Source organism: Myxine glutinosa, chromosome 11 (assembly GCF_964187855.1).
Source record: "Myxine glutinosa chromosome 11, kmMyxGlut1.1, whole genome shotgun sequence".
In the NCBI taxonomy this organism is placed as follows: Eukaryota; Metazoa; Chordata; class Myxini; order Myxiniformes; family Myxinidae; genus Myxine; species Myxine glutinosa.
The window spans coordinates 58,530,955-58,552,400 of NC_136271.1; the positions used below are offsets into that span (position 1 = coordinate 58,530,955).

At 43.8% G+C, this 21,446-nt stretch overlaps 1 protein-coding gene across 1 annotated transcript in view; it reads left to right on the top strand.

The window, feature by feature from the left end:
- The first annotated feature begins 17,964 nt into the window (after positions 1 to 17,964).
- Positions 17,965 to 21,446, top strand: part of LOC137436692 (phosphatase and actin regulator 1) — a 120,244-nt gene continuing 116,762 nt past the window's right edge. The window contains exon 1 of the mRNA XM_068130692.2: positions 17,965 to 18,311. Coding sequence (XP_067986793.2) covers positions 18,038 to 18,311 — 274 coding nt within the window. The 5' untranslated portion in view covers positions 17,965 to 18,037. The remainder of the gene's footprint in view (positions 18,312 to 21,446) is intronic.

Genomic DNA, 21,446 nt, shown 5'->3' on the forward strand with positions numbered 1-21,446 from the left:
GGAATCTACCCTTGTAATTTTCATGTGTAGGCGTTTTGTCGGGTAAGATGTATACTTGTGAGCATACCAGGATGTTCGTGTGATAAATAGAGTTAGGGATTAAAGAATAAAGCCCCTGTATGTCTCACTTGGTCAGCCAAACCTTTGTCCCTTTTGGCACTGCACACCTTTAGACACTTAGTTAGGATCTCCTTAGTGCAACATTAAATTCCCTTCCCTGACAATGACTTCAGGAGGAACAGGCAAAGAAACCAGGCCAGGACACCGCCGATGGTGGCCGCCGCCGCTACACCTCCGGCGGCCTAGGAACATCGAGTAGCACGAGCTGTTTGTTTTGAGTGTGATTATATTAATGATGTGACGTTTATTTTTTAGGTTAAGATGTTTGTTTTGGGTGTGATTATATTAATGGTGTGACGTTTATTTTTTTGGGTATGGTGTTTATTTTTGGGGGTATGATGTTTATTTTGGGGGTTTTGATGTTTGGTTTCGGTGTGATTATATTATTATTATTACCATGCTACGGGCCTGTGATTGGTCAGCGCGCTAGGCGCGAACCTCCAACCAACGAGTGCGGGAGGCGCGAAGCTGGAAGGTTCGGTGGAATTCGCTGGTTGGTAGCGCACCAAGGCTGACATCACTGGCCAGGTTATATCAGCGCGCGCCTTTGCGAGAACGAACCTTTGCGAGAACGAACGAACCTTTGCGAGAACGAACGAATCTTTGCGAGAACGAACGAGAACGAACCGAGAACGAACCAGGTTATATTAGCGCGCGCCGAAGGACAGACAGAGAGAGAGAGAGAGGGAGAGAGAGAGCGAAGTTGGATTTACGCTTGGCTTGGAGCAGCAGCAAAGTTGGATTTGCATTTGGCTTGGAGCAGCAGCAAACTTGGATACGCAGTTGGTCTGGAGAGTCTCTCGCGCACGTCCCTCTTGCATGTCCAGCTCTTGCTCGAGTTGTTGGGTTCTTCGCTGGCCTGCGTTGGACGCGTGGCACTTGGAGTGGTGCTTTTGGTGCATTGGACGCGTGGTGCTTGGAGCGGTGCTTTTGGTGCTTTGGGGCCTCATGTGCGAATGAAGTGGGCGTTGGCTCAGGCCTTCGCGTTGCTGTGGTGCTGGAGCGAGGGGCCTCGTGGTGTGCGGCGGAGCTTGGAGACGCAAGACGACAGACAGATAAGCTCACACCACATTTCACAATTACATGACGTGTTCTTTTTATTAATTCATATTCCCTCGTCTCGTTTCTGAAATCTGTCGTGTGGGGACGTCCCGATTAGGATATTTGTTACCGGCACGTGATTTTCCCTGTCCCGATTTTCTTTGCAATAAACCCTTGTATTATTTTCTGTATATATTCCTGAATGTAGTTTCCCATGTGATTGATTTAATAGGTATGGCTGCAGGGGTCTCGCGCGCCCCTCCATCCCGCACACTTTGGTGTAGCTTTTTGGTTCCAGAGTCCGCCATTGAGTTTTCGCCTCAGCGGCTAAGGCCTTCGCGATCGGCATCCGTGACCGCCTGACATTAATCAAAGGTGGCCACGTGACAAATGGTAGTCAGTAGTGGGTTTGAACCCTAAAAAAAATTGGTGTCAGAGTGTGGAGAATTGGGAAACACATTTTTTTGTAGTCGGGGGTGGATAAATTTGTATCGTCGATTGGGCATACGAAGCGCGATATCGCGTCTTGGACAAATTTAAATTTTGTTTTGGAATTATTAAAATAAATAGGCATGCGGGTGTGGAAGTGTAAATTTATGAAGCAAGTAATTTCTTTGAGCCACACCCTGCTTTCCTAGTGTGCAAGTGCTTTTGTGGTTTCCATGCAGTATCTGGGATTTCCTACAGTTGGCAAGTTATCTCCGACACTGACCAAATTCGTTGCTCGAGAAAAGTAAAAATTCTTGGTGGAGGCAATGGTAGATCACATATTGTCATGACAAAATCATTTTTATGACTGAGGGTAATATTATGACAAATAGGGTTTTTGGAAATAAGGTAATGTTAGATCGAGTGTCTTATTGAGTTATATAAGCAAATTGAAGCAAAAGATATTGTCTTCTTGGTAAATAATTAAATAATACAAACTAGCACCATGTCTGACCAGCTGCCTGGAGTAATTAGCATCCATGGAATTGCTTTACAAATCCCTTTATGTTTATAAAACTAGTAAATAATCGACTCAGTACAAAGTCCAAGATAAACATTGTATTGATAAGTAAATGCAAAATACTTGGTAATTATTTTGCAGAGTTTGGGCAAAAGAGTTCCCGTTGGACAATGGAAGGTAGATGATTTGCTTCGCACTGGCCGATGTGGAATGGGCCCACGGCACTTTCTTTCTATTTATCTAATAGATAGTTTTATGAAATTGTCAGCGTTCTCAGTAAAAGCTTTCACAAGAACGATGGTTAAACACTGAATCAATTAAAAGAACTTATAGCTTGTTTTTGTTTGATAGGGGTTAGTCTAAAGTATAAAATCCATGTAGGCTAGCTCTCTCTGGCTCTCTGCTTCTCAGTAAAGATCTTTTGTGGGATTGCAGTATGATTTTGACTTATGAGTGAAAAGATGAGTTTGCAGATTGAAAAAGGATGTGATTGTCATAGCTACTGAGTGACCTTTTGAATGTCCCTGCAATGGCATTATAAAACGTTGCTGCAAAGTTATAATAACGTTAATGCAACGTTATGATTGATAGGGTCTCGGCGCCGAAGAGTCTGGACCATCACATTCTTCTCATTAAAGAATTTTAAAATGCAGATCTGCTCTCAGCGGGGAGTATTCTCATCTCAATATTTCACTTGACCAATCACATTGTATCCCCGATCCTTGCTCCCTCCCACCCAAACTTTGCCCAACCAATCCTACTGCTCTCCTCCCCTCTCTTCGCTCCTCCCCCCTCCACTTGCTCCTCCCACTTGAAAGTGTATAAGAATCAGAAAGGATGTCCAGTTAGCAGGATTAGCACTGGAATTGTATGATGTTGGTGTGTTGTACTTTAGGATTTTCACTAGGTTTGTAATGCTGTACTTAGGATGTTTACTTGGCTGGTCGATTCTGTATGTTAACTGTATTCTATGCATGCTGGTGTTTGGTATGACATTTCTTTATGCATCTCTACTGTACCAGGATTTCACTTGGGACCTTCTGTGATGTTTACTGTATGCTGTGCATGCTACTGTATCCTTGTGATGTTTTCTTTGTGCATCCCTACTGTACCAGGATTTCACTTGGGACCTTCTGTGAATCTTGCAATGTAATTTGTGAATTGTGATATGGTTTGATAAAGGTTATTGTTTCTTGCTGTGTATTTCCTTGTAGACAGAAAGTGTTGTCCTCTTCGGGAATTAAAATTTGTGACTCTCTTCTGACATTGAATTTTTGGTTCATCTATTACATACTACTATAGGAAAATATCCCTAACACGGGAAACGACCTTCCTCAAAGCGGATGTCGGACGTCGGTGAAATGGAGGTGCGTAGCGAGGCTTCTGTCAGTTTAGGGATTGAGTCGGAGGCAGGGGAATTGGAGGTTAGTCTTGGAACCTCCCCCGTCCCGAGCACTAACCTATTCCCCTCCCCTACCGGGGAATCGGGAGCAGTCGGAGCGGCCCCGACAACCAACCAGATGTTGAAGCAATTGCTTAGGGAAATGAATGCTCAGAGAGAGCAGAGTGAGCGAACAGTGAGCAATTGAATAACAGCATGCGGGAAATGAAAAGTGGATTGGAAACAAAAATTGATGGGTTGGAGGGAAAAATGGAGTCCCAGGGGAGTGAACTAAACGGAGAAATGTGGAGATTTGGTGCCAATGGGGCCCAGGAGAATCCAACGGTGGCAAAATTTGAATTGGAACGGGGGGAAGGCAAATTGGGGATTGCGCCGGGAACGGCATGTGAAGAGGTAAAAGGGGAATGCGCACAGGTGAGCGCGGAGTGCCAAAATTGTAACGGGGAGTGTTTCCCGCCTGCTGGCCTGGAGGTTTATCGGGACCGGGTGGATGCCACAACACCCCAACCGGGGGATGGAATTGAATCCTTGCTGTGCCAGGGCGGTGGTTCAGAGCAAGAGGGGGTAACATTATTGGGGGTCCGTGTAATGGAGCCGGACCGGGTATTTATTGGAGATATTGGGGAAGACCTGTCTGAGCCGGAATTGATGGGGGATGATGATGAGGATGATGTGATTCAGTGGCTGGGGACCTGGGACAGTCCCAAAGGAGCCTGGTTGATGAGGTGAGTTGGTCCGAGGAGGTGGTTGAGGTGACCAAGGGTCCCTCACCACGAATGCAAATTGGGTGCAAGAGGCTCCGAAATTGGACAACCAGTTAGGGGACTGTGTTGGCTCCGGGCTGGATTTGGATCTTGGAGGATCGGGAGATCGAGCCTCCAACGATTTGGTCCCCATAGGGAATGTGGACCAGCTGCAGGGAGGGGCAGAACAACCTGTAGGAGTTGTTACCTGCAGCTGCGGTTTGGCAGAGGTGGGAATCAAAATTTTAAAAAAGAAATTTAAAATTACATTAAAATGGGAGTTGGATTTGGCACAGCCGTGGTTGGATTTGGTTCCCGGGCTGCGGGATTTGGACTAGTGGAGGTCATTGAGGATGGCCTCGGGTGAAATTTGCCCCTTTGTAAATTTGGGAATGCCAGCCAGCTGGGGGGCTGTGCTGGCGAGATTTGGACGTGGGGTCCAGTCATGGGTGTCGTGGTGCGACCTGGGCCTCACGGGGGTCTGGTGGAGTGTGGTGTCCCTTGTCCGTCGGGGCGCCGTCCAGATGTGTGGCTCAGGCCAGCAGGGTCGCCGGACCTTGGTGGGGGTTAAGACCTCCGGGGGGTCCAAGGTGGTTTCTCAAGCCTGGGATGGCAAATATTGAGGACCACTAGGGGGAGGTGTTGTGGGTCGCGCTTGGTGGTGGCATCGCAGACGGCCAACTTGGGCCTGATGTGGTGACCACCCGGGTATGCGGCCTGGCACCCCCTCCCTGAGACTCTGGGACAGCCAGCATGTGATGACCTGCCATGCTGTGCTGTGCTATGGACGCGGGTCGAACCGCATGGACAGGAATGAGACAGCCTGCAGGACAACCATTGGGGCATCTGTGGAACGTGATGGTGTGGGGGTGACCTTCCACAGATGCTCCGTTATGATTTATGGACTCTCGGGTTGGGAAGAGAGCCATGGGGTTGATGGATCGGGAATGTGTAACGAGCCGAGCATATGGGCCATGCTCGGCTGGCATGTGTATGGCAAAGCATCTTTCTTTGGTGAGTTAGTGAAATGTGAAAAATGTTTGGCATGGGTAATCTGTGGGTTAGATGCAAATTTAAGGGTGAATTTTGTGAAGAGAAATGGTGGGCACTGTTTTGTGACACCATTATTGATCCAGGTGTGTAGACCAAAGTGTTGTAGGCTGTGATAAAATTGATAGGGTAGCAAGACACAGCCTTCAACTGGTTATGGGGGCGACTGCGCCAATATTTGGGACGCGGAGTCATGGGGATGTAGTTGTGAAGTTGGGGGTCAACGTGGTGCTATGGGTGTCCGAGGTGTGTGGACCATGTCTTCTGCCCGAGATGACGTTCACCAAGAGCTTTCCAATCATCATTTTCACCATCATCAACCTATCACTCACTCTAGTCACACTCACCACACTGTCAACAAACTCCTCAGAAAACAGGACACCAACACCATTCACGTCCTCCAGGCACCCTTGCCACATAAACCTGTATTTCTGTCCCTGCCTACCCTTCACCATTCTCACACCACTTCCCTTCCATCTCGTCTCTTGCACACAACATATGTCCACTCTTCTTCTGACCAATACTTCCACCACTTCTCCTGATCTCCCTGTCATTGTCCCTACATTCCATGTCCCAAACCTCAGAAACCGATCTCCATTTCGGGCTGTACCCTGCCCATATGAATGAATGAATGAATGATCGTTTTAAGGCCATTTTTCTCCGCTAAAGCGGGGGTTAGCCTTGCGCGCCCCATGACAATCATGGTTCCCTGTTTGAGGCAATGTTTTTATGGCCGGATGCCCTTCCTGACGCCAACCCTTGGTCACGCTCTTTCGATGCGCAGGGATACAGTGTACCTATTCTAAACCAGGGTACACACTGGGAAACGTTTAAAATATGGAAACTCTGGGGAGGGGGTGGAGGGGGGGAGGGCGGCGTCAGCATCACGGCTGCGGTTTAAACATATTAAAAATAATATTTTAACAAAATCATGCAAAATAATCTGGGAAAAGTCTCTAAGTGAGGATGTGGATTTGAGAAAGAAGGAGCAGAGGTGGAAGAAAAACGAGATATAGGGGGCGGGGCACAAGTCGAGACGAGGAGGATAGCGAACAAGCACGTGTCCGGGAGGAGAGAAAGAATTAATAAAATTTTATGCAAATCGTATAATATTTAGGGGTTGCTCACTGCAACATGGTTTGTTGCGGTGAGCATGCAATACAAAATTGTATAATTATATACAATTATATAATAATATTATAATTACATTATTATGTCCATGCATATTACATAACAAACTGCAACATAGACAACTATTGTTGCCAGTGGGCTTTAATGGGTTAAGATGAAAAAGAAAAAACAAAAACGTACCCGATTATTATTACTGTTATTATTATTATGATTATTATTATTATTATGAAGTGCGGTGGCCGAGTGAGTTAGACCGCGCGTGTTGGGTTGACCACGCCATAGAGAAACTTTAGAAGCCATGAGCAACCTCTAAATATGATTTGATCGCTCTGAAAATTTACCAGGAGTGTTTTCTCATTGGATCAAACAAAACCAGACCCTAAGACCTAAAATTATGAAACATTCGGTTTTTAGTGCCACCCTTGTGGACATCATTGTACTCTTCTTTTTGTTTTCTTGTGCATGAATCACAAATCTATTGGTAGTTGATGGGCAAACACGGTTGGTATACCGGATTTTAACCTGAGTTCCCTGCATCTTGAGCCAACAGTTCAAAAGCGAAGGCTAACAGGCTAATTTTTTTTAACTCCCAGAAAAAGAAAACAATTCTTATCTTCAAAGAGCACTTTCACTTACCATTATAAATGGGATGATATCATTTTAAAATAATAATTCAGCAATGGAGGACCGAACTTTTGAGCAAACTTCCATCTGAGCAAAGTGCAGGGTAGATTTGCAAAGTCAAGTTTAATTGATTTCAACAATGTTGCTGGAAGTGGAGGTGGGGTGGGGGGGGGGGGGGCTTTTATGTGCTGGAGGTGTGTGTGTGTGTGTGTGTGTGTGTGTGTGTGTGTGTGTGTGTGTGTGTGTGTGTGTGTGTGTGTGTGTGTGTACGTACACAAATTAATGATGTGACATGGGGTGATGGGGCAGTAAAGCCATGCCCCTGGGAAGGCACAGCTATCCTAAGGCTATCCTCCTGCAGGTGATATTTATGTACGCTTTTCCATGAGCCTAAGACACATTTAATCGTACAGGAACCTGTTTTAATGTTTAATAATCTCGACGAACACAAACATTTGAACAACCCAGCCCACAGTTGTAATTTATTGGTTCAGTAGAAAAGATTAGACATGGCAATATCACGTTACACTTTTTTAGTTGTTTTATTCACAATTTTACATGTTATTCCATGAATGATACATGGAGGGTTGACATCGAGTGTAATTATTACGTAACTTTTTGATTTAATATGTCATGTTCCCCGAATTCACCCACAGAACCTGCACTTCCAAAGCCCTCGGTGTTTTCAGGAAAACGAAAAGGTGCATCTGCTTCATCCCCAACACCAGGCACCTCATCGACCCTTCATACGCCACCTCCATCACCTGCTCCTTCCAGCCCTTCCTCCCCGGCCTCCCGGACGACCGCGTTGCCTCGGCAACGCACGGCGCCATCGCGTCACATCGCGCTCGTACAAAGCACCCTCGCACAGGCCCTGTCCAAAGGTCCTCCTGCCACACTGCCCAGGGCACGGCGCCAAGCGCCCGCCGCACCGTCGTCGTCTCCCGCCGTTGCAATGGGGCGTGTGCCCGACACCATTTGCCGGGAGGAGCTGCGCGTGGCACTGGAAAGGGCAGCACAGAGGATGGAAAGGTGAGTTGCTGGGAGTGGAAATCAAGAATAACAGGTTTTCCACGCCCAGCCTCCAACTGTTTGTCATTAGTTAATTGGGAGAGATTGATTTATTAGAATGGAACATCCAAGCCCATTGAGATTACGCTGCACCTAGTTGGTATGACCAAATTACGCCACACCTGGTCTCACAATAATCACAAAACATCATACCTGCATTCATTATTACCCGAGTCATAATTACACAACTTCTGCTTAAAATGTACTGGATATGCACTTTGTGAACGTGATCAATATCTGATTTTTATTTTACATATTATATCCTTCGTTACAGGATGCAAAGATTCCATTTGTATTTCTATCCAACATGATACTGTCAAACATTTATTTCGATACAGATTTATATTTACTGTTGAAAATAGGGTTATGTTTACTTAACAGAGAAGTGTTATGATTTATGGGAGCGAGACATGGGTAATGAACATAGAGCAGCAACGAAGGCTGGAAAGGGTGGAAATGCGAATGGTTCGGTGGATGTGCGGATTATCGTTGAGAGAGAGGAAGACAAATGATGAATTGCGAAAGATGATGGGAATAGAGCCTGTGATTGATGCTGTGAAGAGGAACAGGTTGAGATGGTTTGGTCATGTGTTGAGGAAGGATGAAAGTGACTGGTTGAGAAGAGTGATGGAGATGAATGTAGAAGGAAGTAGAGGACGGGGAAGACTGAGAAAGACTTGGCTAAAGATGGTGGAAGAAGAAATGCGGGCAAGGGTGTTAACAAGGGGAGATGCAGAAAATAGGGCAAAATGGAGAAGATTGTCATGGGGCCCGCAAGGATAACCCCGCTCTAGCAGGGAAAATGGCCTGAAAATGCCTGTTGTTGTTGTTGAAGATAGGAGGCACAGGAGGCCGCACCCCCTCCATTTTCTTACGTAGGAGGGGCTCAATGCCATGTTGCTCCCTCTCCTCCCCACTTTTCAACGACCCATGAATGTAAAAATGCTTCAGGAAAAAAATAGAAGGGTGAATAATTTGTATTATCCTATTTAGGATTAATAAATAATTGAGAAGAGCAAAAGTATATCGTGAAAACAGTTTACATTGAGAAGACTGAGTGGCAGCCATTGTGTTAGAGACATGACTACTTGCCATAACTTGGTAACCATATTGCCGAGTCTTCTCAATGGAGCCGCCATCAAAATGACTGCAACTGGAAAAAAAACATGTCGAACATCAATGAATTTTTTTTTTTTTTCAACGACAAGTCCAAAATCTCTCGGGTTCATCCTCGACCGGTGCCAAGCACCACTCCATACCTCATCGTGCCGTCAACATCAGAGATAGGCTTGCATCATGTATACTTAGTGGAGCTCTTACAATTTACTTGAAATGTCTCCTAATTTATCGCAGTGAACATTAATGGAAATTTTGAGATTGGAAACAAGGTCATCTGTGACATATCTCTTATGTACGAGGAATCATTGGGATTTATTGAGGTGCCAGTTATTACCACTGAAACCCACACACAGGCCCTGAAAGATGTCCTGATATGCTGCAGTTTAGGGCTGAATCAATGTCGAGGTCAAGCATACGATGAGGCCTCAAATATGGAGGAAAGGATTTGTGTTGTTCACCACCCAAGTTCACAAAGACCACAGTTCAGCTGTTTCAGTTCATTGCTTAGCCCGTTGTACCGATTTGTGCCTTCAAGATGTTTCCAGCGAAGCAAGTCTATCCGAGATGCGCCAGATCTCGTCTTTGAAATAATCAAACTGATGAAGTTTGCTTCGAAGCGACCGACTATCTTTGCACAAATGCTGATTTGCGCTAGCAAAGAGAACCCCCATCAGTTGAGATCACTCTGCCAGACTCCACAGACTGTGAGAACAGGGTCTTTGGTTAACATTTTGTCAATTATAATCAAGGGTTGCTGAATATCTAGGATGAAGTCGGCGAGAGTTAGAACGACTTATATGTCAGTGGTACAAGTGTTCAGGCCACATTAATGGAGTAGTTCAGTGCAGTTTTAGTTTTTAAGTTGGCATATCATGTCATCTCCCATCTCTTGGGCAGAACAGGTGTCAATAAATACACAATGTAAGGATATGTCCATCCAGAGTGCAATGAAAGCCACTGATTCGTTAAATACCTTCTACCAACGGCAACGAAATGAGGAGTTTCACAAGTTCAATGAACATGTCATGGAGGAATCAGAGGGCTTAACAGGAAGTTAAGAGGCTAATCGGAGGGCCCAGTACTACCTACAATAATTCCACCAAGGAGAATTGACAAAGGCACACAGCCACACAAATTCTCCTCTGTAGAGGAGTACTTCCTGCAGAAGGTATATGAAGACCTTGGCATTCTGGAGCAAGAGCTTGACAGATTTGAGCAAAAAGGCAGTCAACTTGAAGACAAGCACAAACCCGACATTAATCTAGAACCTTGTATCCTCCAGCTACAAATGTTACCTGATTTGGTAAGATCGCAGACCAGCGTAGATTGTAGATTGTAGACCGGCTAACTGTCATGGACACCATTTGCCAGGCCAAGTCTACGGATCCAGTCGGTAAAAAAAAAAACTATTTACGGAAGTCCATGCACTTCTCAACCTGCACTACACAGTGCCAGCCAGTCACATCCTCAACATCTGCGTTAAGTCCTGCAGTCTGGAGAATCGGGAAAACAGTGCCAAACTACCTTAGCTCAACCATGGGCTGACAAAGACTGAACATTGCTCTGATCTGCCACGCCATGAAAGATCCCACATACAAGATCGACATACTAACATTAGGGAATAACTTTTGTCAAGCAAACAATTCAAGGAGGAAATACTTTGGCCAATACGTGACTTTCAAAATGAAATACGAATGCTAAATGTGAGGCCTTTTGCATATGCGCTGTGTGTGTTTACACTGACTCAGTTCTGCTCGTCGGACACTTCCAACCTGACTTACTAGCGTGAAATCTGCAATTAAAATCGTCTTTTAAGCATAATTTTCAGCATTTAAGCAAAAGAGTGGTAATTTCAAGACAGAAACCATAATTGTTATGTTCTTGAATGCAAATCGGACTCGTGGAAATATAGGAATATGATAAATATCCATGGATAAGACTAAGGTTTTGATTTCCCATAATTTCCTGTTAATCCAGTTAGCAGCCGCAGTGAATATTTAAAACACACACACACACAGATGCTTCGACTTTTAGCAAGAGATACAAAATCTCGTATAATTTTTTCCTATGACCCCAGAAGCAAACAAACAATATATTTATAACAGCCCCCCGCAGCTCCCATAGCTCCCCCCCATCAACCCCCCCCCTGCTCCCCCTCCCAATATGATTAATGTCAAAGTACTTCTTATTGTACGCGCATCGCATATATATGACAATGAACTCATTATTCTTATTGTTATTAATCATAAGTATCATCATTTTAAACTTACCGTACACATTCAAAATCCAGAGATATGTATCCTTCCCATTGGTGTTCAGAAGCACCTATTCCAGATAAATGGTGCATTCTCTGGTAGCGATTCATCAGGGTTTCACTCGGGCCTTGCATTGGTCAACATGGTCGGGAATTTGCAGAACAAGCAGCTTCCTGTTTGGCCACCTGAGAAAGGTATCCAAGTCTTTCGTCGTGCAGAGGCACAGCCCTTTCTCTCAGGTACTTTTCCAAGTATTTTCAGCTTATTTCAGAAGCTTTGGGAGCCATTTTAGGCAACAATCCTTATCTCCAACACACAATATACTTTACGATGCCCTGAATGCCGACATTTCCCAGGATTTCTGCGCATGCACGCCGGGCATTCTGGGGCAGAATGTCATTTTGAAAGTGACGTATTTCACTGAAGCCGCATAAACTCAGAAAATGCACTAAGTGCATAAAATTAAGCTTTCACTTTCAGAATTATCCGCCACATTTTTTCTTGTCTTCGCTATTCTTGATAAGAATTATCAATCCCCCCAAACCCTTGAAATACATCAAAGAGCATAAAATAAAGGCTATAATTCAAAATTTCCTATTGGTATGTGTCATAGTAACTTTTTTTTACAGGTTGGGCATCCCCACTTTTGATGTTCCTATGACCCTGGATGGTAATAGTATTCGGAAAGGTTTACTTGGAAAGCAATTGTAAATCTTAAAAGCAGTAGCAAAACCCTAACTCTGGATTTCCTGCTCCCTTTGCCGTTTCTATGACTGGTAGAGATGGCCGATGCCTCACGGAGGGAACCACCACGTATGATGATTATGATGTTTTGTTATTTTTATTTGAATGCAATAGTGTTTGCTCTTTGAGTGCATTTTTCTGAAATATGCAATAAACCTCGACTACAAAGTTCTTCCTGGCAATAATAAGCCGTCTTAACACTTAGTGATTTCCGGTTGCACACCCACAGGAATCATACCTAGGTTGCTGCCATGAATCCTTCGATCAATTCATGTTGGTATTAAATGTCTATTGAAGCATGTTGCACTGTATCGAAATATATACTGTGCTCTCTAAAAGGATTGGAACAGTGAAGTTAAATTTGTTATTATTTGCTATATACTCAATAAATTTGGATTTGAGATCAAAATATGAATATGAGGCAAGAATACCGAAGGTCAGCTTTTATTTCTTGGTATTTCTATGCATATACGATTTACCATTGTTGAACAATATCATTTTTTGTATGCTCAGTCCCCCCGTTTTAGGTAAGCATAAGTACTGGAACAAATGAGTGACAGGGGTTTGTTGTTGCATTGAATGTTCACACATAAAAGAGCTGTGAATGTCTCGTCTTAGTTTTAGCCTTTGATTTTGCCTTGGGAATCGACCTCTGGAGTCAGCAGGCATAAACCAACATGAAAATCAGAGAACTGTCTATGAAAGAAAAGCAACCAATTTGGAAGCTGAAAGAACAGAAGAATTTGATTAGAAGGATGCTTAATCCTACCCGTGTTCGTTCGTTAAGGATGCTTAATCCCCCTTAGGAATCTTTCATGCCCTCATTTAGGTAATTTCCCCAGATAGTTTTCAAGATTTGGTTTTAAAATGTTTAAACTTTCCCCTGAAGTGTTGTATTCTGTTGTAGATTATATCACACTTTGCTTCTTCCTCTTTAAAAGTTTGTTTACGATTTGCTCACCAAATCTCTTCATTTCAAATAAAAATTCAATCTCTTACAGTTCTTCCTTCCTACATTCCCTAAACTCACCTGCATTCCGCCCCTCCTCCAACGTTTTCAAACGGATCTCTGACTTGAAAATCACAAGAAACTCATTTTGCAAAAAATGTTCGTTTTCCATGAATCGTCCAACTCTTTCGAAAATCCAAACTCATCCTTCCCCTCCTAAACTCCCCCCTCACCCATACCTTTCAAATCTCCCTCCTTGCCCCTCCCCTCCTAAACTCACCCCTGCCCTACTAAACTTCCCCCATGCTCCTCCCCTCCCAAACTCCCCCCTAACCCCTTCCCTCCTAAATTCCCTCCTCACCCTTAAAAACCATATACATCTCGCTGTCTGATAACATGGACTGACTTCTATCTACTCATCGACTCATTCTCATTCCACTCATCCCAACTCTCTCTTCCTCATATGTGGTGATTTCAACTGTCATCATGCCAGCTGGCTGGGTGTGGGTACCCCTCTCACCAGCCATGGGATATCAGCAAAGCACTTCTGCGAATCATTGGGACTGACACAATCTGTCAATTTCCCGACATGGATCTCAGTCAACGGCACATCAACTCTTCTAGATTTGGTTACGACTAACTTTCCTGCAAATGTCTGCAAATGTCTCAAGAGTGAACTCTCAAACCTGTCTCCCTCTTCCAAATCCTGGTGGCATCTTGTCAAATCTGATTCTGGTGTTTGTTCCCCTTCCATTACCTCCCTTTCCTCAAACGACTACACAGCTGACTAAGCATGTGAAAAAGATGAATGCCTCAACGATGTGTTTGCCTCAAAATCTTGTGTCCCAAACCCGTCTCTCACTGTACCCACTGTACCCAATCATACCCAGCTGTTCCTGGACACTGTGTCCTTATCTCCTGACAAGGTGGAGAAGTTTCGGTCAATCCTTGACTCTTATTCTGCAACTGGACCAGACGGCATCAGCCCACGTGCCCTAAAATCCTGCTCTGCTACTCTTTCACACCCTATCTCTGTTTTCTTCACCCTCTCTTTTGCTCAAGGTCATCTGCCATCAGCTTGGAAATCAGCCAACATTACCGCTTTACACAAAAAAGGTGCAAAAACAGATCCTTGCAACTACCGACCAATCAGCCTGCTCCAAATTATCAGCAAAGACATGGAATCCGCCATTGTTTCGGATACCAAATCCTTCCTCTTCTCCAATGGCTTGATCTCTGATCATCAATTTGTATTCACACCAGGTCACTCTACTATGGACCTATTACTTCTGCTGTCTCAACAATGAATGGAGGTCCTCATTGTCAAACAGGAAATTAGAGCTGTCTCTCTTGACAAATCACATGCCTTTGATACGGTCTGGGTCCCCGCTCTGCTCATCAAATTCTCCTCCTATGGTATCCATGGAAATCTCCACGCATGGGTTGCGTACTTCCTCTCTGGTCATAATCAACGTGTGGCCCTGAATGTATTTCTCTCATCTCCCCTTCCTGTTCAGGATGGAGTTCCCCAAGGCAGTGTTCTGGGCCCTGTGCTTTTTCTGGTCTTCATCAATGATCTCTCCGACTCTCTGGAAAATCCTCTCTATCCCTTTGCTGACGACTCCACTCTCTGCCACTCCATTCTTCATCCCTCAGATCGGCAGTCTGCAGCCTCCTCACTCTCTGCAGACCTGGACAAAATCACAGACTGGTCAAACAAGTGGAACATGTCTGTCAATCCTGAGAAATCTCACACTCTTACTATATCTCTCCGAAAAGACCGACTGGAAAACCCTCCCATCCACTTTCTCAACAATCCTCTCCAAGAAGTTCTGTCACTCAAGCGCTTGGGTCTCACAATCTGCCATGATCTTTCCTGGGAAAACCACATTTCCAAGCTTGCCTCCAATGCCAGTCGCTGACTGGGCATCCTCCGTCATGTGAAGTCCTTCCTTGGCACACCTGAGCTCCTCACCACATACAAATCTTTCATCCGCAGCTCAATGGAATACTGCTCTCCCCTCGGGGCTGGTGCTCCTGCCTCACACCTAGCTCGGCTTCACACAGTTGAAACCAAAGCTTTCAGAATCATTGGAATCTCCCGCGATGAAGCTAACTCTGAGGGCCTTTCACTCATTCAACGCAGGCAGGTTGGTGGTCTTTCTGTCTTCTACTGACTCCTCTCCGGCCTTGCTCCCCCAGCTCTCTCTGGGCTCTGTCCCCCAAATATTCCTACAGGTCGCACAAGATCTGATAGCAACCCTCTTCTGGTGAAATTGCCAAAATCAAGACTCTCTGCTCATCTTCACTGTTTCATTCCTCTTTACTCCCGCCTCTGGAACAAAGTCCCTCACTCTCTTCAATCTCATTCCTCCCTCCAGGTCTTTAAAACAGCTGTTCACCACCATCTCATACCTTCCCCCATCCAAAGCCTTGATCTTTTATACCCCCGTTAATTCTCCCCAGATCTACTTTTCCAAAATGCTGACTTCTTTCCTGGAAGTCCTAGCTGTGTCCATGTGTTTTTTTTTTTTTGTTTTTTTTTACTCCATGTGCTTTTTACCTCCCCCACACCCCACCCACTTCCCACGCCTCCTCCCCCCAAGTCGTTTCCCTCCCACAGATCTCCCGATGTCCCTGCTCTCAAATGTTGTACTTGTGCTTGGTGCTTCCCCCTCTCTCCCCATCTGGTCTCCCACTCCCTTTATTTTGTCTTATGTGTCCGTTTATTTGTTTTTGTCATTAATGTTTGCTCTTACACGAGCCTCGATCTTGTATCCCCCCAAAAAAAAAGAAAAAAAAAAAGAACCATAGCACAAAAATTGGGCAAAACGAATACAACAATTTGGAATATCTTGAAATAGGAAAAGAAACCTCTTGTGTAGTTCGAAATGGACAATGGCCATGTCAGCCAAGGGAAACAACTGCAGTTGATGACAGAAAGATCATCAGATCTGTAAAGAAAAACCCCCAAACAACTGTCAGTGACATCACCAACAACCTCCAGAGTGCAGGGGTGAAAGTATTACAGTCTACTGTTCGCATAAGACTTTGACAGCAGAATTACAAAGGCTACACCAGAAGATGCAAACCTCTCATCAGCACCAAAAATAGAAAGAGCAGATTAGAATTTGCCAAGAAGTACAGAGGTGAGCTAGTAGAGTTCTGGAACAACGTTTTATGGACAGGTGAGACCAATATAAACCTTTATCAAAGCTATGGGAAAGTGAAAATGTTGAGAAAGGAAGGAACTGCATATCGTACTACATCATCTGTGAAGCATGGTGGAGGTCATGTCATAAATTGGGCTTGGCATTGCTGTCTTTGGACCTGGCTCATTCATCTTTATCGATGAGGTAACTAATGATGGCAGCAGCAGAATGAATTCGAAGTGTACAGAAACATTTTGTCTGCCTATGTACAAGAAAATGTCTCCATACTCATTGAGCAGCACTTCATCAGCAAAAAGACAATGACCCAAAATACACTGTGAATGCAACCAAGGATCAGGAAGCATCACAATTAGTACATCATCACAATATCATCACAATATCATCACACTGATGCAATACAATTCATTTTACAATACGATACAATACAATACAAAATTTAATGCAATACAATTCATTCAAAATAATTGTGAATCATCACAATACAATGCATCAGGGGGACAAAGTGGAAGGTTTTAGACTGAGAAAAAGTCAATCTCCTGATTTAAATCCAATGGAGCATAATTTCACTTGCTGAAGAGGAGACTAAACTCAGAGACCCCTCAAACAATCAACAACTGAAAATAGCTGCAGTAAAGACTTGGCAAATCATCTCAAAAGAAGATACCAAAAGTCAGGTTATGTCAATGGGTCACAGGCTCGATGTAGTCATTACATGCAAGGGATATGCAACCAAATAATAAATATTATACTACTTTTAATTTACTTTGAGTTAATCTGTTCCAATATTTATGCTGAAATGGGGGAAGTGAACATAAAAAGTGCTATTGTTCAACAACAGTAAATATCCATAGACATAGCAATAAATAAAAGCTGACCATCTGTACTCTTGCCTCATATTCATCTTTTGATCTCAAATCCAAATTTGACTTCACTGTAACTCCCTGTTTCAGGGCACAGTTACACTCCTTATTCTCAAAGAAAAGTGAGGTTAACTCAGCCATTGGCATTGGGTGATCCTGCTTGAATTTTCCAAAAGTTGATTGAAATCTCTTTAGGATGAGATGGCACATCGAAGTTCTTCTTCGGTCCAAGGTGCCCATCTTCATTTATTCAGTATATCTTTCGAAAGCCAAATTTTGATATTTTTGTGCTTAAGCAAAGGAACTTTTTCCGACTTTCCACGTCAAAACAACTTTACTCCACAGGCTCCATTGGTCATCATTGAACGTCTAACCATCACGTGTTTTTTTTTGAGTTAGGGTTTTCCCGCTGTCTTTCTAATACCCCATGAGGTTGTTCTATTATTCCAATCACTCTGATTGTGACTAGTATGACGTCAATTTTACTTGTATTTAATGGGTAATATGGGGTGACAGGATGCTTCAGTTGCAGTGTTCTCATCATTGAATTTGTAGTTTGAGTGTGATTTGAGTGTAGTGTGATTCTCAGTGAAGTGAGAGTTTAGTTAAAATTGCCACACTCATGTGACGCTATATAGTGCAGCAAGTCACCCGATAAGGGGGGAGGCTTAGACAACTTCCCTGTCTGCAACATGGACACTAATTGTCTCAAATATCTTTCAAAAAGAATAGATCTGTTCAAATTGTCACATTCGGACCCTTTCTTTGGCCCACATTGCCCATGTCAGCGATGTAATGCCAAATAAATGGTAAGTCCCAGATATATGGCAATTTGTAGTACATATAATCTCCAGAATGTGTACCGAAGCGTTTTGGTAGCGGGTACTTGCACTTTCACCGTTGTCATTTCTCTCACCCTACCAGAGGCTGGACTGCCAGCATTGATTCCAACTGAGTTTTTTGGGGTTTTGGTTTGGTTTTGGTTTTGCAGCCAGCAGGAGGACACCGCAGACAAGGAGAACGTGTCCAAAGCAGGATATGCGGATGGAGCCTCGGAGATGATTACGGATGATGAGGATAGTGAGTACACCCTCTGTACCACCGTGACCGCTGTGCTTGCAGGCTTGGAAACGCATGGCTGGTTTTGAAGATCTGGAGTTAAAACCGTTGGCTCACTTCACTTGTCCTTCCTTACCAAGGCTTCCCTTTTTGTTTTGTTTTTTCTTCCTTTCTCCTCCCAAAGTCACAATGCTGTTGTGTAGCTTTAGGAACATGAGCCGTTTGAGATTTCTTTGTGAACATTTGTCCATTTTCAAGGACAACTTGCAGGAAATGATTTTGGTCTAGATGTAATAGCAAAATGATTTGTAAAATTTGTGCCTTTGTTTAAATTCTGGGTCATAATACAAATTCTACAGCTATGTAATCTTTAACTCGTGTGTGAGTTTAGAAATGGCCGATCAAAGGTCTCATTGCAGCTCCGAACGCCATGTGTTTTTACAACGGCCATTGCTTTAACCTTGCAGGCTGGCTGGGGCAGCACCAACATTAAACACGTCGTTACATAAATTCCTCTTAATTAAACGGCCTTCTTTAACTTATTACAAATTGTTCAGGAGCGTGTAATTCTATTATTTCGGCGATTACTACTTTTGTTGAACTCGTGATAGTTACAAAGATGGTTATTTAATTAATTAACCACTCAAGGTTTTCTCGGCTATTGCAAAACACAACTATTGCCAAATAAACACTGGAGTGGCTTCAGGAAAAGAACGTGAGAGTCCTTGAGTGGCCCAGCAAAGCTCAGACTTGAATCCCATTGACAATCTGTGGAAAGACTTAGTCTTTTTCACTTTGACATTTTGGGGTATTATGTGTAGATTAGTTGCAATTTTTTAAAATTTACTCCCTTTTAAAATCAGGCTGTAACACAACAAAATGTGAAAGGTGGAGGGGTGTGAATACCTTCTGAAGGCACTGTAGGTCACCGGTTTCGTTTTTACGAGACTGGTTCAAAATTGACATGGACTTTTTATACTCATAATTAAGCTGGTAGGTACTGTATATTACAAAATATTATGCTTACATTATATTTCAAAATATTCTCGAGCTTTGGACATGCATTGCCAGTTTGGAGTTGTCGGCTTTTGTGAAATTATTTCGGATCCGTACGTAGCAAGTATAGGATATCATTCTCAATAGGCTCGTTTGTTTAACCTTCTTTATGACGATGGATGTGATTTTTACAATATGGATCACCTTGACTAGCAATCATCACCATATTGTGCAGAAAATTGTTGATAAATTTCAACAGGCCTGATATTTTCATTGACCAAAAATTTAATAATTATTTTGCAGTTCTACCCTTTTCATGCCACATCTTAATTTCCAGTGCATGCATTAAAGTTGGAAAATGTAAGAACAAGTTTTGGTTACCAAGTCTTTATATATATGTTGGAACCCATCTGTGGATCGGTCCCATCGGCCGATGGGTCTGACCCGTTTGGCGACCCATCTGTGGATGCACGAGAAATGACAATGCAGACCCATCGGCCGATGGGTCTGCGCCATCTGCGGATGTGTTGTTCACCTTGAAAGAATGTGTATGCATCAATGGTGGATGAGTTAACCTAACCCTAACCCTAACCCTAACCCTAACCCTAACCCTAACCCTAACCTAACCCTAACAACCCTAACCCTAACCCTAACAACTAACCCTAACCCTAACCCTAACCCTAACAACCCTAACCCTAACCCTAACCCTAACAACCCTAACCCTAACCATAACCCTAACCCTAATCATCAGCACCTGCCACTCTCTACCCTGCCACCATTCCCCTCTGCCATTATCAGAAGAACACCTAATGTTTTGTATGAATGTCGAGTATGTTATGTAAAGCTTTACTAAAACTGCCATGTATCTGTTAATTACAAAATGTATTGACAAAATGTATAAATAGATGGGTAGAAATAGATAATAAAACATTTAAAAATCATCTCTGTTAAATTCCTACCACATGTAATTCCAATGACTGTGTACCTGATTGAAGAGCACCATTCTGTCAACACATTCCTTCAAGGTGAACAACACATCCGCAGATGGCGCAGACCCATCGGCCGATGGGTCTGCATTTTCATTTCTCGTGCATCCACAGATGGGTCGCCAAACGGGTCAGACCCATCGGCCGATGGGACCGATCCACAGATGGGTTCCAACATAATTATATATATATATATATAACTGTGAGAAATAGTAGAAACTCCACAGTACGAGCTGTGGAGCATTAAATTTTGCATTAAATAAATAATCTCATTTGCATTAAATAAATAATCGGGAGGTTAAATCGGACGCGGACGTAGCTTCAGGACGTCGATCTTTAATTTGACAAGCTTTCGACCAACAAAGGTCTTCTTCTTAGTCGTCCCCAAGTTCAACGGATGTGAAGCCGTTGAACTTGGGGACGACTAAGAAGCAGACCTTTGTTGGTCGAAAGCTTGTCAAATTAAAGATCGACGTCCTGTAGCTACGTCCGCGTCTGATTTAACCTCCCGATTTTATATATATATATATATATATATATATTGTTACGGATCGCGGTTTAGGATGTTGTTTGCCGAGCGAAGGCTCCGCGACCGAACAGTTGTTCCCCGACTCACCCGATTCACCCAGAACTTTGGCCGTATCGCACCGCAGCTGCCCAATCTGGAAAGGAATCAAACGAGAAGACGGACAGAAGAGTAATTGGATTTATTATACACACAAGCAAAAAGAAAGCAGTCACGTTTATTTACAACACATAAGACGCAGGTGACACAGTGCAAATACTAGCTTATACAGACTTAATTAACCCAGGGACAGAACAAACAAAACAAACTCACGTACACAAGAAGGGTGGAAAGGCAGGAGGTGGATGGCTGGAGGGAGAGGAAGGTCCAAGGGGGTCCTGCAGCACGATCGGCGCGTTTAGCAGCCGCCGTTCCTTCGCGGCCCTGCTCAAAACCGCCGTCCAGGCCCCAAGCGGCTGTTGGGTGTTGTTGCTGCTGTGGCCGCCGCTTGCTTTTCCAGGACTCGTCTGACTCGTCTGGTCCAAACCCTCAACTCAACAACACTCTTGCACGTCTCCCTGTCCAACCACTCTTTCTCTCTTGGTCCAACCACTCTTTCTCTTTCTTGGTCCAACCACTCTTTCTCTTTCTTGGTCCACTCACTCCTCG